Source organism: Meleagris gallopavo, chromosome 13 (assembly GCF_000146605.3).
Source record: "Meleagris gallopavo isolate NT-WF06-2002-E0010 breed Aviagen turkey brand Nicholas breeding stock chromosome 13, Turkey_5.1, whole genome shotgun sequence".
Lineage (NCBI taxonomy): Eukaryota > Metazoa > Chordata > Aves > Galliformes > Phasianidae > Meleagris > Meleagris gallopavo.
The window spans coordinates 1,677,037-1,694,183 of record NC_015023.2 but is presented as its reverse complement, the minus strand read 5'-3'; the positions used below and the strand labels follow the sequence as shown (position 1 = coordinate 1,694,183).

At 35.5% G+C, this 17,147-nt stretch overlaps 1 protein-coding gene and 1 long non-coding RNA gene across 7 annotated transcripts; one reads left to right on the top strand and one right to left on the bottom strand.

Annotated features, from left to right (window-relative positions):
* Window positions 1–1,430: 1,430 nt before the first annotated feature.
* Window positions 1,431–17,141, bottom strand: TERB1 (telomere repeat binding bouquet formation protein 1). 6 transcript variants are annotated; one of them, XM_019619722.1, is made up of 19 exons: window positions 17,076–17,141; window positions 15,987–16,094; window positions 14,923–15,033; window positions 14,602–14,730; window positions 14,007–14,138; window positions 13,481–13,541; window positions 13,289–13,404; window positions 13,052–13,174; window positions 12,403–12,558; window positions 11,228–11,359; window positions 10,494–10,619; window positions 9,365–9,546; window positions 8,295–8,635; window positions 7,161–7,228; window positions 6,082–6,174; window positions 5,421–5,588; window positions 4,856–4,933; window positions 3,346–3,459; window positions 1,438–1,527 (listed from the first exon to the last, which is right to left on the bottom strand). In XM_019619722.1, coding segments are annotated over exons 2-19 (2,214 nt in total). In that variant the 5' UTR covers window positions 16,069–16,094; window positions 17,076–17,141; the 3' UTR covers window positions 1,438–1,525. The 6 variants fall into 6 exon arrangements, with proteins under 6 accessions (XP_019475264.1, XP_019475265.1, XP_019475267.1 ...); XM_019619719.2 differs by having other exon boundaries at window positions 1,431–3,459; XM_019619720.2 differs by having other exon boundaries at window positions 1,431–3,459; window positions 7,167–7,228.
* Window positions 2,208–7,840, top strand: LOC104912913. Its single transcript, XR_004161162.1, has 5 exons — window positions 2,208–2,246; window positions 4,227–4,308; window positions 5,490–5,520; window positions 6,708–6,798; window positions 7,763–7,840. It is a non-coding gene; the product is annotated as an uncharacterized LOC104912913 (long non-coding RNA).
* Window positions 17,142–17,147: the final 6 nt, after the last annotated feature.

Here is a 17,147-nt window from a genome sequence, read left to right as displayed (position 1 = left end):
CGGTGGCGGCGGGCACGACGCGGCTCCGCTCCGCCTGCGCTGCAGGAAGGCGAACCCGCTGTGCGACACGGATAGAGGGGGGGGAAGTGGTGTGTTCCAGAACGTGACTCATTAAGACTTAAGGGAATACGCACCTCGAGTAAAGAGGATGGACAACACAGACTCTAGGCATTTTTACAGCTGCTTGAGTATTGGAGTAAGAAAAAGGAAGTGCCAAAAATGAAAACCATTAAAAGACCTATTTATTATATTAGCATCATCACTTCAGGTTATCTTGCTTGTTTTTAAGCACTTGGGCTACATCGCTGTGAAAGCCGACAGCAAAGTAACTAAATTTTTGCCATTCTAAACTAACAATCAGAATTCAAATAATAAGGCTATTACGAAAAAAAAAGAAAAACAAGTCACTAAGGCTTTCCCTAAAGATTAAGCAAATATTATGAACTTAACAGAAACAGTAGTTCTCCTCAGTAACTTGAACAACAAGCAAAGAAGTCCCACCATAAAATGAAATCAAATTTATCAGTAGTTACACTGTGTGTCATTCACAGCTGCAGTATTTCATGTAGGTCCACAAATATTACCCAATTCATTCATACTAGTAAAGAAATACTGCAGATGAACCACATATTAAGTGTTCCATCTGTAAGTTCTGCCATTTCCACAAGCTCTGTATTACCACTTACTTGTACCCATTTAAGATTCATCCACTATACTGAGCAGTTTTCAAACATACATTTGGTGTTTTCTGCCATAGACGTATCCTGTCTCACACAAAATCATTTGCAAATAAGAATATAAAAGATTGTTCTACCACTGTCCTCTCTGAAAGTACCCAATCTTGTGTCCAGAAATTCCACTAGTATGTAGATTTCTTGACTATTTCCAACAAATTGCATTCTCCAATTCAGTACTTACTAGCATTTATATCAAATGTTTTGATATCATTAGAAAGGTTTTTAATCACCTCCACAATCACTCAAGCGTTTCTACTAATCATTAATTTGAATTGCTGACCTGGCTGCATCTCTCCTACATGTTTGACAGTGTATCCTATTTTTCCCCACACACACCAAACCCATGACAAAGTCTTTCAGCTGCTAATTTCACCGATGAAGAAGTCAGAACACTGCTTCTTACCAGCTTCTAGCATTTTGGCAATGAGCCTTTGCGGCATCCCATTTGCAAGAAAACTAAAAATGCTCAAAGTCAAATTAATTGTCCTAATCAAAAGTTTACAAGGAAGTTTACATTTTTAAAAACTAAAAGCAACTTTTACTGGTGAAGGCTTTATTGGTGTTATTTATAAAGACTTACAATTTAATTGAAATCTGCAAAGCATAACAATTTGTTATGAATGTTAGCAGTACAAAACATGAGTCTGAACTCATCTAAATTCTCTAGAAGTTGGAATTGTTGTGACTGTACCTCTGTTAATTACTGTTAACAATGGTGTCCTTCAACTTAATGCATCAAATCCAAAATTCTCTTGAAAGACTTTGATGATGATCCTTGTTTTTCTTGTTTCTGTAAGATGGGAGATAATATTAAGACAACCTTGTCACAAAACACAGTACAATTTTAGAAAAGATTTCAGAGTATAAGTGGTTGCCACTAACCCCCTCACATTTACTGAGAGTACAGCAGAAACGTTACCTACTCCATCCATAGACCACATCTCTGTGTAAGGAGCACATGAAACAAAGCAAAAACTGCAACAGAAAAATCTCACAGGTCCTCACCAATTGACTGAGCCAAGAACATACCCACTTCCTAGCAAACACAGGTATTAATTCAGCCCTCAGCTGAAACTCTTTGTACCCTATCAGGTGCCACTCTAGTGCTTCCCAGTTCAGTTCTCTATTAACATAAAAACTGATTAGCTTACATGAGAGACCATTCAAAACAGCATGCACAGCATTGAAATGACACAAAGATCAGCCCAAAGGTTGCCAATTCTTCATCCCGTGTTTCTTTGCAAGCCAGATCAGGGACAAAAGCTCAAAAAATGACCTGCTAGTGCATATGATTTGTATATGATATGAGAAAGTTTGACATTTACCTGTAACCTGTTGTATTTTTCAGAAGGATAAACATCTGTCCATCCTTTGTGAAATGGATAGCACCATAAAATGAAATTCCAGTGATTACCCATTTATTTTGTTCTCTTTAAAAGATCATTAATTCCCTCACCTGTGAATTTTTTTCAGGTTCTTCTCTTGTTTAAAGCTCGTGTTTATACCCAGGTAACATTTCTCACTGTTCTGTATTGATTTTGGTGTAATTAAAAATTATGTCAACTTACATAGTATTTCACATACAGAAGTAACGCATTATTGTTCAGAACAAACAGCAAACAGTCAGTACAATGACATTTTTCAAACATGTTACGTTCAGCCTTTTCTTCACTGTCACCCATTTACTGAAATAAAGGCAAATGTCAACAGAAAAATACTGTTTTTGTTGTGCTTACATAACTAGTTTTAGTTATGTACATAAGTAGTTTCAGTATTTGTTTTCCAGTCAGGATAGCTATTTCTTTTAGGTATGTACCATTTCTATACTGTGCTAACTTTCACAAGCTCAGGATATAAGCATACTTCCATTTCCATCATTTGTGAAAGTTCCATTGTTTGAAAATAACTAACATTAGAAAAACAGTTAACTTGTTTCAGGGATATGCCACTATGACTGCAGTAGAATCAGCAGGGAAAGATTTGTATTTAAAATGGTTCACTTAGGTACTGGGCTTCTGTTAACTAAGGTGACTTCAAATGGAATTACAGCTTTCAGCAGTTTTACAAATATAAAGACACAAGTGCATAAGGCTGCACACAGGTAACCTCATCTTCATCACGTGAATGTAAACAATTTTCTTTTAACCACTGGCATTCCCAGCTGCACATTTCTTTCACACACTCTCTCCAAGTTTGCATCTTGTCTTTTTTGGAAGGCTATGAAACTATGAAGAAGGCCAACCCTCATTACTTTGAACTAACTGAACTTGACTGTAAGACTGACTCTAGTGCTGGGAAGGAACATTTCTTCTAATGAACATGAATATGCACATGTTGCCTTATTACTAACATCTATTTCTCATTAGATCTTTTTCTCATTACTGGCATTATCATGTCTGAATTAGGTGCTGGAAGCAACTAGCAAACAATAGGATTTAACTGAAAATAAACTTAGGTAATCTTATGATTGAAGCTACAAGAATGTCTATTAAAATCCTCAGCCATTTGTCTCTAGCAGCAAGCACGGACACTTTATTCAATGCCCTGAAGGTAAAACCTCATCTTTCAGTTATGCTTGTTACAGAACTAATTTTCTGGTGATACTCACATTTTTCATATGTTGGTTGCAAGTTATATTCTTCAATTAATTGAGTATTTTTATTATGCTCATATCTATTCAAAGTATTGGGTTTGCTTTTTCTAATTGGAGTCAAAAGAATACCTTAAAAACAACAAAACATTATGTATTTTACTTTCAAAAAAACAAAACAGCAAATCACAGGTAACATTTCAGGAACTAAAACTTACAATGTCTTCTGAGCCATGTTACCATCTGGTTTTTGAGGAAAGACTGAAAAATCCAGTTAACTTCAGAAAGTGTTTAATTGCTAGAAGTAATATATTGATGTAATGGGTTCTTAAGATGAAATGAACTGTTTTTTTCAGAAAAGCTTTTTAAAATTCTCATGAGCATCATAGCCAAATTAGTTGTTTTTGAATCTGATTTAAAAAAATAAATCGTCCACTAGCCATTACCAGAAATTAAATAATGAAGTAAACAAAGAGATCACTAAAAAGAAATCCCTGAAGGGTGGGCTGATTTTTTCCAAAATGGGAATGTTTGTTTTCTAAAAAAAGTAATATTAATGTTCAAAAATTTAAGTACTGATTTAGAGAGCTGCTTTAGCTTATGTTAAAACTTCCAGTCATTGATCCTAAGAGACAGTACAGGTTACTCCTCTATGAACGTATTATTTCATGATTGTAGTCAAAGCTCTGCAGGATGTATCCAGAATCACCAGATTCGAAAGAAAATTCCTTGTGAGTTATGTATAACATATGCATCTGCACAGTAATGAAAAGAGTTAATAAAACTTACTTTTCACTATGCTATAGAATATTTTAAAAGATACATACTCTTCATACAAATGAACAGTTGTTGTGCATTATCAAGATAACCAGTTTTTGTTGTTTTTTTTTTTTTTAAAGGGGCAACTGATAGAACTTATCCTCACTTTTCTGTCTCCATTTGTCATTAACATTTTACTCAACCCCTCATAATGAAGAACAGGTAAAAGTACTTTATTTACTTAGTTTTCTGATTGTTTGCTTTCTGATACTTTTCTGATACTTGTTGTATAATTTTATACAACATATACAACAGTATTACAACAGTATTGTTGTATAATTGAAGTTTTACACATCTAGCTATTTAGCACATAGAAATTCAAGTGCCTGACAGAATTCCAAGAAGGAACAAAAGCAGGTATAGGATAACACAGCTATAATGGTATAATCGAATTATGTCGAATCCAAGAACAGTCAGATACGCTGTGCTCTGATCTGACTACCTTTCTACATCTTAAGCATCAAAACAAAACAAAAAATAGCAGGTGGCACAAAAGTAATCCTAGAAGGATTCAACAATGTACCAGAAAACTTAATTGTGAAGTAGTGTAGTAGTTTCACAATTATAGAATGCACATTGTCTGACAGATTTTGGACAGAATCCAGAACTTTATTATAACTCCTATCCACAAGCACTTGTGGTGAAGCTCTGGAAGAGAATTGTTCAGACAATAAGTGTTTTTGCACTAACTTCCAAGTTAAGGCCTTACTTTGGAAATTATCCTGTTTGCTCTTTAAAGATGTCTCTACTAGCAGTTTTCCTTTCTTCACTGGAGTCAGCACTATTTCTAGAAAGATCAAATGGACACTATTAAAAATGCCAGAAAACTTTTTTTTTTTTAATGCCTCTTTCAAACCATAAAATCATCAGATGCACTTTTAATTAAAATTATGATTAATAATTATAGGCCTCTTACATCCTTTGGCAGTCTATGCTAGAATGAAACAAGCTTCTTACAAGGTTCATCCATTCACATTTACTTCAGCTTCATCTACTCTCTTCTATTAATATTTGACAAACTCTGACAAACAAGACAGCATTGCTTGCAATGAAGATTCACCACTGCTTCATGTACAAGATTCAAGTACACCAACTCAAAACAGAAGTGACTAGCTCCAACCTTGTTTAGCATGAATTAGTGGTAAATCATACAAAACAAGTGAGCTTACAAGAGTAGCATGATCAGAATCAGGTCAAACAAGTCTGGAACTCAAACCGCAGTTTAGAAGAATTAGGACAGTTAGTAAAAAACAAATCAACGAAAAAACAATTACTCTCATAAGCTGCATGTCGTTTGTTAGAGTCAGATGATTTCTGAAGTTTCTTTTTATATCTTTCTTCAGCTTCCAGAATGACTCTGTGACGGCCACACAGGTATGGACAAGTTTGCAACATCTTACTAAAAGTTCTGCTATTCAAAGACAGTCCTGTTGTTGTACAACCTGGAAGAAAATAAGGATGGTAGTCATCACAAAATCCAGAATTTTGCTGACTATGATCTACAGTTAACCTCCAAGTTTTCATTACACGTCTCAGAATTGCCTGTACTCAACAGCAGTAAGGCAGGAAAAAAAAAAAAAACTGCATTATAGTTAGAGGCTTAGCTAAATGAATACAAAAACAAATTGAACAAATTGAATTGCTCCATTTTTTCCCTCCTTTCCAAAAAGAGAAAAAGAAGAAAACAGCTGCTCCTAGGTATTCTTGTAGCTACAATATGCTCTTTTAAGCTTGAGGAAAGACACATTAAACAAAATTGGAATAGGTTAGCTCTATGTCAACAGTTGTCTTATTTTAAATGCAGAAAAAGGAAAGGAAGCAGATAAAAAAAATTACAGAATAAGTAGTTTCTGTAATGCCAAGTTTACTTGCTGAATTGCTGGTTCTTTAATTCTTCTTTTCTGAACTTAGCAAAGAAAGACCTGAGATACTTACCTAAACACATGAAGTCTGACATTTTAAGGGATGCAGTTGTAATCAAATTACTTTTTGCTTCCTTGGCTATCTCTGAGTAGAATGAATGTTGATCTAAAATAGGAAGAAAAAAAGTTAGGAAGAAAATGCAAGCTATCTTTTCCTGTGGAAATCACACATGAGCATACCAATGCTCAGTTGTATTTTCTATTAATAGATTACTAGAAAAGTTTAACTGGCATAACAGCAGAAAACTCGAACAGGAATTCCTGAAGTTAAATAGTCATATTGACATTGTCGTACATCCAGAATAATTACATTTAATTCAATGCTTACTTTTTTAATTCTCTTTCCTAATGAAGCATATTGTTTGAACTTGAACAACCAAAATAGCCCTGTAAACTTACACTGCTTAATGAAGTCGTATGAACATTATCAAATTTAGAATCAGTTGCTCAAAGTGTGATGTACTGGAATAATACTTATTCTCTATCTAAATAATTGTATGTGGAGATCAGCTTGGACCCTTATAAAGCTACCATTCTGACAAACAGTAAACTTTCATTAGTTTTTATAAATTAATAGTAAACTACATTATGAGTAAGGATTTGACTGACCGGATCCTAATTCTGAAATAAATACCCCAGAGAAAGAAGATCAATGCAAATCTGAAAAACCTCATCCTACAACCATCTACAAGCATTCAACACAGATGCTTCAGGCAGAAATCACTCACAGGTAGGTTCTATCCTTACTCTTACAAGCACAGTACAAAAACAATTCCCTGCACATTTTCTATGAAGGGCTTATACTTTTCAGTACAGCTTGCATTTAGACTTGACTTTAAATATTTATCTGTAAGACATTCATTTGAATAGTTAAAAAAGGAAAAAAACGTATTACAATAAAAGCAGAACAAATTCTCCTGGTAAAATTGTGTACAATATAGAATTCCAGAATTATTCAAACAGTTATAGAACATACATAAGGTATTTTGCCATCTAATTATATTTTACACTTGATAAAAAGTAGTGATAAAAGCAAGCATTATAAGTTAATTAAGAACAAACTTATCTAAAAATAAGAATACATTTAGCTACCTGTACCTGACGTGCTTGCCCATTTCATATGCTTAATAGTCTTCACTGGCTGTTGAAGCAAGCCTTTCCTAGAAAGATTAACAACATGAACAAATTTTAAAATACACATTTAACTGTACATTAATACGCAAATTCCAGAGACAAAACAAAAACCACACTAAACAAAAAACAAAGAAAATTACTAAAAAAAATTCTATTTATTACCTATTCTATTTATCCCAAGTTACCTAGCAAGTAGCATGCAGAAATTACCAAGTGTCTGCTATTAGCATTCCTTGCAATGCTGCTCAGCATGCCTGTTCCAGCACCAGGAATGCAGTGTTTTGAGTGCTGGTTTCCAGAGTCATTTTCAACTCTGGTTTATGTTGCATTTTAGTACAGTTTGCAGAATACTACAGTTTGCACACAATGTAGCAATTGCTTTTATGCAACCAACATGTTGCTATGGTACCACAATTATTCTTGCAAATTGTAATTATTTTTTCTTTATCAGTAAGAAAGATGAGCATGAGAAGGAAAACAAAAACAAGCATTCTGTGAGACAAGCAGGCAAAGCAAGAGAACAACAAAGTAACTGTATACATCTTTTTCTTCCCACTTAGCAGAGCAATGGAGGAAGAGCAAGGAAGGAAGAGAAGCAGAAGAAAACCAAAATTTTCTTCCTAATTCATAGACATTAAAATTAAAATTCTTGCAGAACTGGTCTATAACTACTGTTCTCCTTGTAAGTGCACATTACAGAAGTATTTTGGTTTCACCCACACCAACAGGTCAATTCCTCATCTAATCAGTGAGAGTTTGAAGGCCACAATCTATGGATGCTTTTTCACCACTAGGCTTAAGGTATATATTAGTATGTGGCCTGATACAGGCTCTCCATACTCACCATCAGAATCCTATCATTAAGAGAAAAAAGGACTTTACAGGTGATGGTACTACAAACTCTATTATCTTTGGTTTCTGATGTCAAAAACACTTGCATAGAATATTTTCCTGCTGGACAACAAACATTTACAGCTTTTCACTTGTAACAAAATACAAAACTAGTAAGCAATAATTAAAAAAGCTGGCATTCAATTAGGAAATCATAGTAAAGAGCAACTTACTAATTTAGCTTTGATGCAAGATACCTACCTTTCCTGAAGAAAAGACTGACTTTTTTCACAAGCTGTTTTTTCATTTACACTATGACTTTGAATTGCAGTGTCTGACTGCATCTCATAAACTGAACGTGGAATATAATTCTGTTTACTTTTTCTAGCAGAAGCTTTTACTGGATTCACAGTCAGTGCAGAAGAATTTATAGCTAGAGCAAGAACTCGATCATCCATCTTAGAGGTTAACTGTGGACCGCATAATTCTTTGCATGTTCTTTCTATACATGCTTTTGTATCACTGGGATTCACTTCACGGGATTTTGATGCTTCAATACTGTCTTCTGAACTCCTGTCAAACAGTCTTCCTTCCGCTCCTTCCTGTATTGAAAAGCATTTGTTAATGACTAAACAAGCTCTATTAAAAATGCCACATAAACCTATTAACAAGATTAACTAGAATAGACCAGTTTAACTCCTGACTGATTGAGAGCCAACAAAACAGCACAGCTGCCAAAAGAGTTGAAGGGCAGTTATTAAGTCATAGTAGTACATTATTTCAGCCTGGAACTAATACACATCACTCGAAAAGTCTAAGATTACCTCAAGATCCAGCCAAGTAACACAAAAATTGCTACTCCACAATCAGAGATACCATCTAGTTACATGGCACAAAGAAAATATGGAACAACAATACCATATTCTGTAATCACGTTTGTCCATTAGCTATTCCATCACAGCCATACAATCATGGACATTTCAAGCAACATTTCAAGCATGCAGATACTAAGATTACAAATAAAAATGATCAGCAATTAAAAGAAAATCAAGCTGTTGCTTTTCCAACCTAAATGATCTCAACTTCATAGAAAATCTGATTTTATAATCAACTAGAATAGCTCATAAGAATACAAATGCTTGCATTTCCTGATTGCACTGCACACTTCTAAGTTTGTATTTCTAAGCATGCATTATGTGCAATAACAGCAAAAGCTGCAGGTTGTAGTTTCTCATACATCCAGCGTTCTCTCATTTCCTAGCTCACAATGAAATTATTTTTATTATTTCCTATAGCTCCTTAGACTCAGAAAATCTGTAGTTTTACCCTACCTCCATAAACATGCTAATCTCATCATGTTCTTTTTCAATCAAGTTTATTCTGTGCAGAATATCTTTTGCTTTCTTCCAGTAGTTCTGTTGACTTCTTTCTCTGATTTGCATGCCCACCTCCAGCTCTTCTGCATTCTTCACACTTGTGGACTTCTCATTTATTTTCAAGGACAATTGTTCAGCTGTATAAAACAAAATAAAAGTAACATTCCAAATTTTACCACTGAATACCTATAGTTTATTATATTTTAGTATTCTGAGGGTCAGGCTCCTCAGTAATTTCCAATGCAAAATAGATCCTGCTGTTAATCTACATTTACACACACATGTTAATACACTTCAAAGACAAAGTACAGTTACAAGAGGCGAGTGCAGTGTTTCAGTTAGGTAATCATTGAGCTTGCAGTTACAGTTGTAGCAACGATGCTATGCTCTAAGGAATCACTTTATCATGGATTTATTCCTAACTCAACAGTTCCTTTTCTCACACGGCTTAAAAGAAAGAAAAAAACACTCCACAGTGATGGACACTGGAAAGCACCATATCCCCTCAGATTTACATGTAATCCAAACCCTCAGGTATGCTTTTAGTGCAAAATACATGCTTTTTTACTAACTAGCATTGCATGATGCCTTCACTACTCAGTGAATTAAGGAGAAGGTATGTTTCTGTTTCATTGGCAGTAGTACACAGTTAAAAAAAAAAAACTTATCAAGATGACCAAAAATATAATCTGCTTTAAAAGTTAATGACATTTTAAAATATGACAATAATTGTAGCTTTGATTACAGGCCTGATTATCCACTGGTTTCGTTTCTAAATGCAGAATACTAATTTGGTGTGAAATCATAACGTTATGCACATCAGGTAGAGATGGAAAAAGTTATGGACTGGACCTACATATATGGGTTACACAAATGCATTATTGCAACATTGTTGAAATTTTTACTTTTTCTGCCTAAGTACCATAATCATTCTATGGTGGCAACATACAACTTTCATGCAGAAAATAAACATCTTGGAGTACAAAGAACTGCAAAGCTTTTACACTTAAAATGATCTAGAAAGTTGAGAGAACTTAAATACAGAAACCATCTCTGATTTTTCAAGCACTAACAGTAAGCTTACTCATTTGCTTGCAGTTCTGCAGCACAAAAGTAGCAGCTTTGTGTAGTTCCTCATCTTGAGACTCAGTTAGTACCTGAATCATAAGTGAAAGACCATGGTTCTTGAGCAGTTCACACTGGTTTTCTTCTAAAATAGGAAGTTACAAATGAAAACCAGTTAGTTCCAACCTCATACACTTAATCTGACAAGTAGTTTTAGAAGCAAAAACCAGTAATCTCCAGGAAAATTCTAAAAGAAAAAAACTGTAAGACTCTTCTTAAGAATACAAGCATGCTGTAATGACCCTATTACCCAGGCTGCAGCAGAAGCACTCTAGATCACATAGGATGATTTGACTACAGTTCAAAACAGCTGTCAGAAACATGGAGGACTAAGCCAAATCACACACCAGACATTTGCACCCATTCATTTCTAGTCTAACATATTTGAATTATGCTTTGTAATTTCTTGACCTCTGGTCTGAATGAATTAATTGTACAGTTTTTCAGATGAGTTTTCCCTGTGATCCCTAAAACCAGATCTGAATCCTTGCATAATAGCTTACTTTTCTTAAACCCTTGAAGATACTACGTGTTAACAGGTCTTAAAGTTTAGAGATGGAAGTAAACTTTTCTGAATATTAAATTACATTATTTAAAAGAATATTCCCTCAGGTTACTAAATTTGATGAAATGATACCCCATTAAAGTAGCTAGTGTATGAAAATTCAGTAAAAATATGTCAAAAAATCTTACCGCAGACTTCAGTACAGTGTCCAATTGTTAGAATAACACTCATTTTTTCTCCTGTATCCAGAGTGTCATTAGACAGCAGGTTCAGCAGTTCTGACACAGTGTGATACTTCGCCAAAACAACAGTCATGGCAGCTATCATGTTGAAAAGACAAATCTATCAGATAGTGAATAGGCAGCATTCAAATATGATGTTTAAAGGAACTGTCAGCAGACCTCCAAAAGCAGTCCCACTTCTGTCTCATGTTCATTTCAACAGTTTGAATTACCACACTTCTACTGGTGCAGTAATTCCATGTGTGCTATTCCTCATAACCAGCACTATCCTTTTCTCTGAATTGCACTCCATAAAGATGCAATAGATCTGACAAATATGAGATTTGCAATGTGCGAGTTTTGTACACCTCTGCTGAGTTTTTCCACATCCTTCATTGGTTCCAAAACCGAACTGCTACAAAAGGAGCTAGGAATGTTTCTGGTAAAGAGGGAAAACCTTGCTGAAACTGGGAACAGCACTGCTAATATATGCATGCTGAAACCTAATCCAGTCACATACCAATTTCCTTTAAACTAGGCTCAAAACCAGTGCAGGTATATTCTCTTGAGGTCTTTGAAACTTTAGTTAGCGCACTTAAGATAGAAGCATGATATACATTAATCATGGCCAACACTACAACTCAGACTCCTTTCACAAAGTCTTCTGATGGAATACAGAGACCTCATTGAGCTATCACCATCCAGACAGTAAATCAAAGTAACAATTCTTTGCAGACACAACAGGATTATATTCACATTTCTCATTTATGTAGCTCCGTGCTTGAGCTTGTGCAGCTTGTTAGTACAGACACAGACCTGCAGAAGCACAGCTCTAACTCCAGGATCCAAGGTTACCACATTTCCAGTTCTCAGTTCAACTTACAGAAAACTAGCACCAGCAATTTAATTTTGCTCTCAGTATAAAGTTTCTAATGTTTAATTCGCTATCCCGCCTCAGATTAACAGAACCATTCCCACTAGGAACTTGAATTTGATAGGTTCTGCAGTACAAACTGGATCTGGATGTACTTGACTTAATTGCCTTTTACATCCATTCATACCATATTCTCACCAAACTAGACTTGAATAAAATGCATTTTAGAATTATCAGGTATGAAAGTGGCAGCAGTCTTTTCACTCACAGTCATTAGCAATGCAGGCATCCAGAGTCTTTGTTACTACTATTGCAAGTTTTGTGCTAGAGTGACTCAGACAGGAATCATCATGCATCAGCTTGATGAGGACTTGAGCTAAGGTGTCCAATCCTCCAACAGAAACAAAATATTTCTGCACAAGGGCTTAGCGAGAAAAGAAAAAAAACTTTGTCTTAAATACTACAAGTCTCAAATTGTATCAAATTGTTTTAGCATTTTCTTAGTTAGGCCATCCCTATTTTTCCATGCACTTTTAAATCATTTACACCCGCATAGAGGAACTGCAGCTGGATTAAGTTCATCCTGAGAAATGCAATAATTGCCCTAACATGAAACATGTACATATAAATGGTAAGCATTACATCCAATTCTATTTTCCATGATGCAGTAATCACTAATATTTGTAAAATAAGTTTCACAAGTTGTTTTTACTGACCTCTCTAAATTGTAAGCAGTGAGGCCATTTGTATTCTTAGGCACCCAGTGCAGTATAAGAAAAAGTGACAGAATCTAGTTTTCAGTGTAATAGTTGTAAGAGCAGCAAATGAATTTGCAGAGATTGACAAAAAGAGGGAATTAAACATTCAAGTATTGAATGAAGCGCACAAAATAAAAACTGTTTAAAGTTTTTTCTTACAGTTATTTGCAACCGTGAGGCCAACAAATGAACAAATAGGACGAACTATCTCAGGCTCCATGCAACTTTCTAGCCACTCTTTTGCATACGGAAAGACCGAACAGCAAATCTTTTGATTAGCTTCTGGGAAAGTAAAAACAAATAACCTCAAATCCAAGCATAGTGTGAAATTTCAGCTGAACAGTAAAAGTGAGAACAAAACTTGTAATTTAACAGTTTTTAAACAGCAGCACTTACCATTCTGAGGATTGTTAACACAGGCACAGAGAGTACTACAGACTGAAGACCACAGCTGGTAGCAGCTATTTGTATTTTCATCTGACAGATTCAGCTCAGGTGTGCAAAGAGTTGTTCTGTTTAAGAAAACAAAGCAAACAAGTCCTAAATACTCTATTACTTTTCTTGATTTAACACCAGCTGTTTGTTTACCTGAATAACTGCAGCAGAAGATCAATGCAGCCTGTTTCTCTGACATAGGTTTGGCCAAGTTCTGAAAGTGAACACATAGCAGAATGCAACAAAATCTTAGTGTCAAGTCTAACTTGTGTTTAATTTCCCATTTCCTAAGCATATACAACCCTCTCCTCAACAGAGGATCTCACAAACATTGGCAAATGCATTTCTATTCTATGCTTAACTTTTTCTACACATTGACAGAAACCACTGGTTTGAGTTAATTTTCTAGAAACTATAATCACATTGTTAGAACTGCAATATTTTTTCCTATTTAAGGAAATCCCAGTTAACAACAATTTACTTAGATTTATTTTACTTACATTGATGACCTCTCCCAACCTAAATGATTCTATATTTAGGTTTGATTTACATGCAATCTGTTAAGTCAATTTTACAAAAACATTATTTACGAAGTGTTTCAAACTTCCATCACACAGATTGGAAAACATAAAAAGGAAATATGAGTAAAATACGTGTTATAACAGAAAAAGACACTCACTATTATTTGAAACCAGTGCTAAGATGACATAAACAGACATTCTTTTCAAGTTCACGTCAGAATCCTTATTCGTTAAAAATAAAGTGAGTTCCTCAAATAATGCAGAAGAACACAAAGTTTGTTGGCAGTAAACTGAAACCAGAAAATAAAAACCATCAACTCCTAAAGCAAACTATTTCCAGTCATTAATTAGTTTGTCAATACAGTAAATAGATGCTCAATTGTGTCCAATACATGGTGAGCAGAGTCAAAACAGGCCTACAAAGGGACTCAGGGCTTCCTCCTGCCATCAGTTCTAAACTACCTCAGTCCCAGGCAAACTTTGGAACAGTCTGCATGTCGTTACACTTGTTAATGAGGAAGCAGAGCTGCCCATTGTCATACAGACAAGCTGGCTACATAAGTCCCATAGAGACAGATATATTAACCCTAACCCTATTTCTTCAAATCTTGGGGTGGTCAGTGAAATAGCAACACATTTGCTGCCTTTCACATAAACTAATTATTCTGTAACATGATTTTTGATGCAACAAGATAAAGCACAATATAACATTATCATGGCCAACTTGGAAATACACAAAGTAGTGTTTATTACCATTACTCTCTATTACGATTCCTAGTGTGAATAAAGCCGCTTCCTTCACTATGCCATGAACACTTGACTTTGCAAGATCATTTATAAACTCCAAACCACCAATTTCTCGTAAATATTCACATGCTTCACCTACAACAGGAAAAAAAAATTAAAATTTTACTTTTGTTACTGTGCAAAAAAAAAAATCTTAAGATGTTACAGTTCCTGAAGTCTTATGTCCTTTGGCTAATATTTTTTTCTGCCCACAGTAACAGCCAATTTCTTAAAATACATTGGAAATGGAAATGATTGTGTTGTTTGCAAGGAAAAAATGGTTCTTACTATTTTGTTGACAAATTGAATAAATAGTGATCAAAGTCTCTTTCTGGGATGAAGGGCAGTCCATCCGGTATTTAAGGCATTCAAGCAGTAAGTTCAAATCTGTTTTCATATCTAAACATAAAAAGGGAAGTTTCACATGAAGAGTTATCTTTTCTTCATATAAATTCAATTAGTATTAAAGTAAAACTTCCCCAAAACATAGCATGGATACGTAATCTAACAAAAAAAAAAAAGAGCACAAGAAAAGCATGGAGCTACCACTTTTATACATCTTTACATAGCAAGCATAACCTACATCCTGCTATGGATATCCCTATCTACAGTGATTTGAGCAAGATCCATAGTAAGTTATTTGAGCACTGCTTTGCTAAAAGTAGCAGCCTCATTCTAATATTTCTGGTCTTTCATTGTTATCTTATTGTAAATATCAATAATTGTTAGTAAACGGGATATAATTTACTAAATAGTACGTTTTCCACTTGCAAGTTGCATTAAGTTTATTTAGTGAACAATACAGAGTCATGAAAACCTGAGTGCATTAGCAAAGGAATCCAGGAGGATTAGATGGCAAGCTAGATGCCAAGGCTTGCTACCTGGTATTTATTTAAAGAAGACTGAATCACTTGCACAAGAGGTAGCACCTTGACTCAGGTGCTTACGTTAGCAGGTTAATACAAAGCATTTGGGAAAAGGGGCAACTACATACAACCCCGAGGAGATAAATGACTATGATAACTTGTTTCTTAGACTTTTGTTATAATGTAATTACTTACTTAATAACTATTTACTAACTTGGCAGCAGCAGATACTGTATATCTGAAGCACCTGCACAGTTGTGGGTTTCTTTAAAAAATTACTAGAAAAACATGGGTAAATATTAGCAGGATAGTGACTTTGTGGTAACATTATTTATTGTTTGAACAAGGCAGGAATCCTAAAATCTGACAAGGAAAAAGAACATTTCCCTCTAACAAGTCACCCTCCTTGGAAAGTCTTGTCGTAATCTACTGAAGCTTTGTAAAATAGATTTAGGTAATAAAGGAAAATGATTTCAGGTATCTTACCACATTGCATTTTTTGCACCTTTTGATTTTCCATTTTTGGTTGCATCCCTGTTCGTGTTCTATAAGTGCAAGGAAAAAGCATTTTCTTTTTGCTGAGATCAGCAGTGTCTGTAGCATCATACAGAGTGTAAGTTAAATAACTTTTTTGTTATTTAAAAATACATAATTTTACACCTTTCAAATTTTACGCTATCATCTGACACAGAGTTTAATATGGCCTTGCATGGCAGAGCCTTCCTTTAGAAATGCTATTTCATATGGACAGTATTTATAGCTACTGTGTTATGCCAATGGCTTTCATAGTTAATGTTTTGCAGCAACCTGGTGACCTACGAAGGCAGTGTGGAATTGCTCAAAGAACCCACCCACAGTTAAAACAAATATATCCAGTGCTGCCATTTAATGCACTAAATCTCCTCAGATTTTCCTTACAGCAGGCTGCCAATTCTGTCATCATCCAAAAGACAGTGAGATCACCAGATAACGTTACATAATTACATCTGACATACAATACAAATCCATCCATCTCCTTCCTACCACCACTAAACCAAAACTGCACTGCTTTTTTAGTATCAAAGGCAGTAACAAGCAAGAGCCCTAGCACTGAGTATTTCTTACACTAAGTCTTTATTTTAGGTCACCGAAGTCACACGCACAATATGTAAAACGAAAACATCCATAACACTGGTTCTACATCAACCTGGCGCACTCCATTTCTGATCTGGGCACAGCAGTCAGCGTGACGCCCGCTCAGGAAACGGAACGGCAGCCAAGGCTCGTTGGCAGCTCTTGCGGCTTATTCCAGGCCGGGACCCGCGGTGTGCTGGGATGAACCGAAGGGCAGCCTCAGCTAACTGCCGCCCAGGATCCCAAACACACGCAGGCGGATCACGCCATTTTCCATAACCAAGCTCTAAGTCCCACACGTGAAGAAAGGCTGATGCGAGCATCGCAGTCACCGACTCAAAGCTCTCAGCAGTGGCCTAGCTGCAGGTGAAAACTTTCCAGCAGCAATAAAACCAGCGTTAACAACAGACAAGCTATCGTTCTCGAAGTAGAGCAACGGCTCTGAGAAATATCTGCGCCAACCTGACGAAAGCAGCCAGCCCCGCTTTCCATTTACAGCTACCGATGCCCCAGCTATCCGTCGCCACGGCGGCG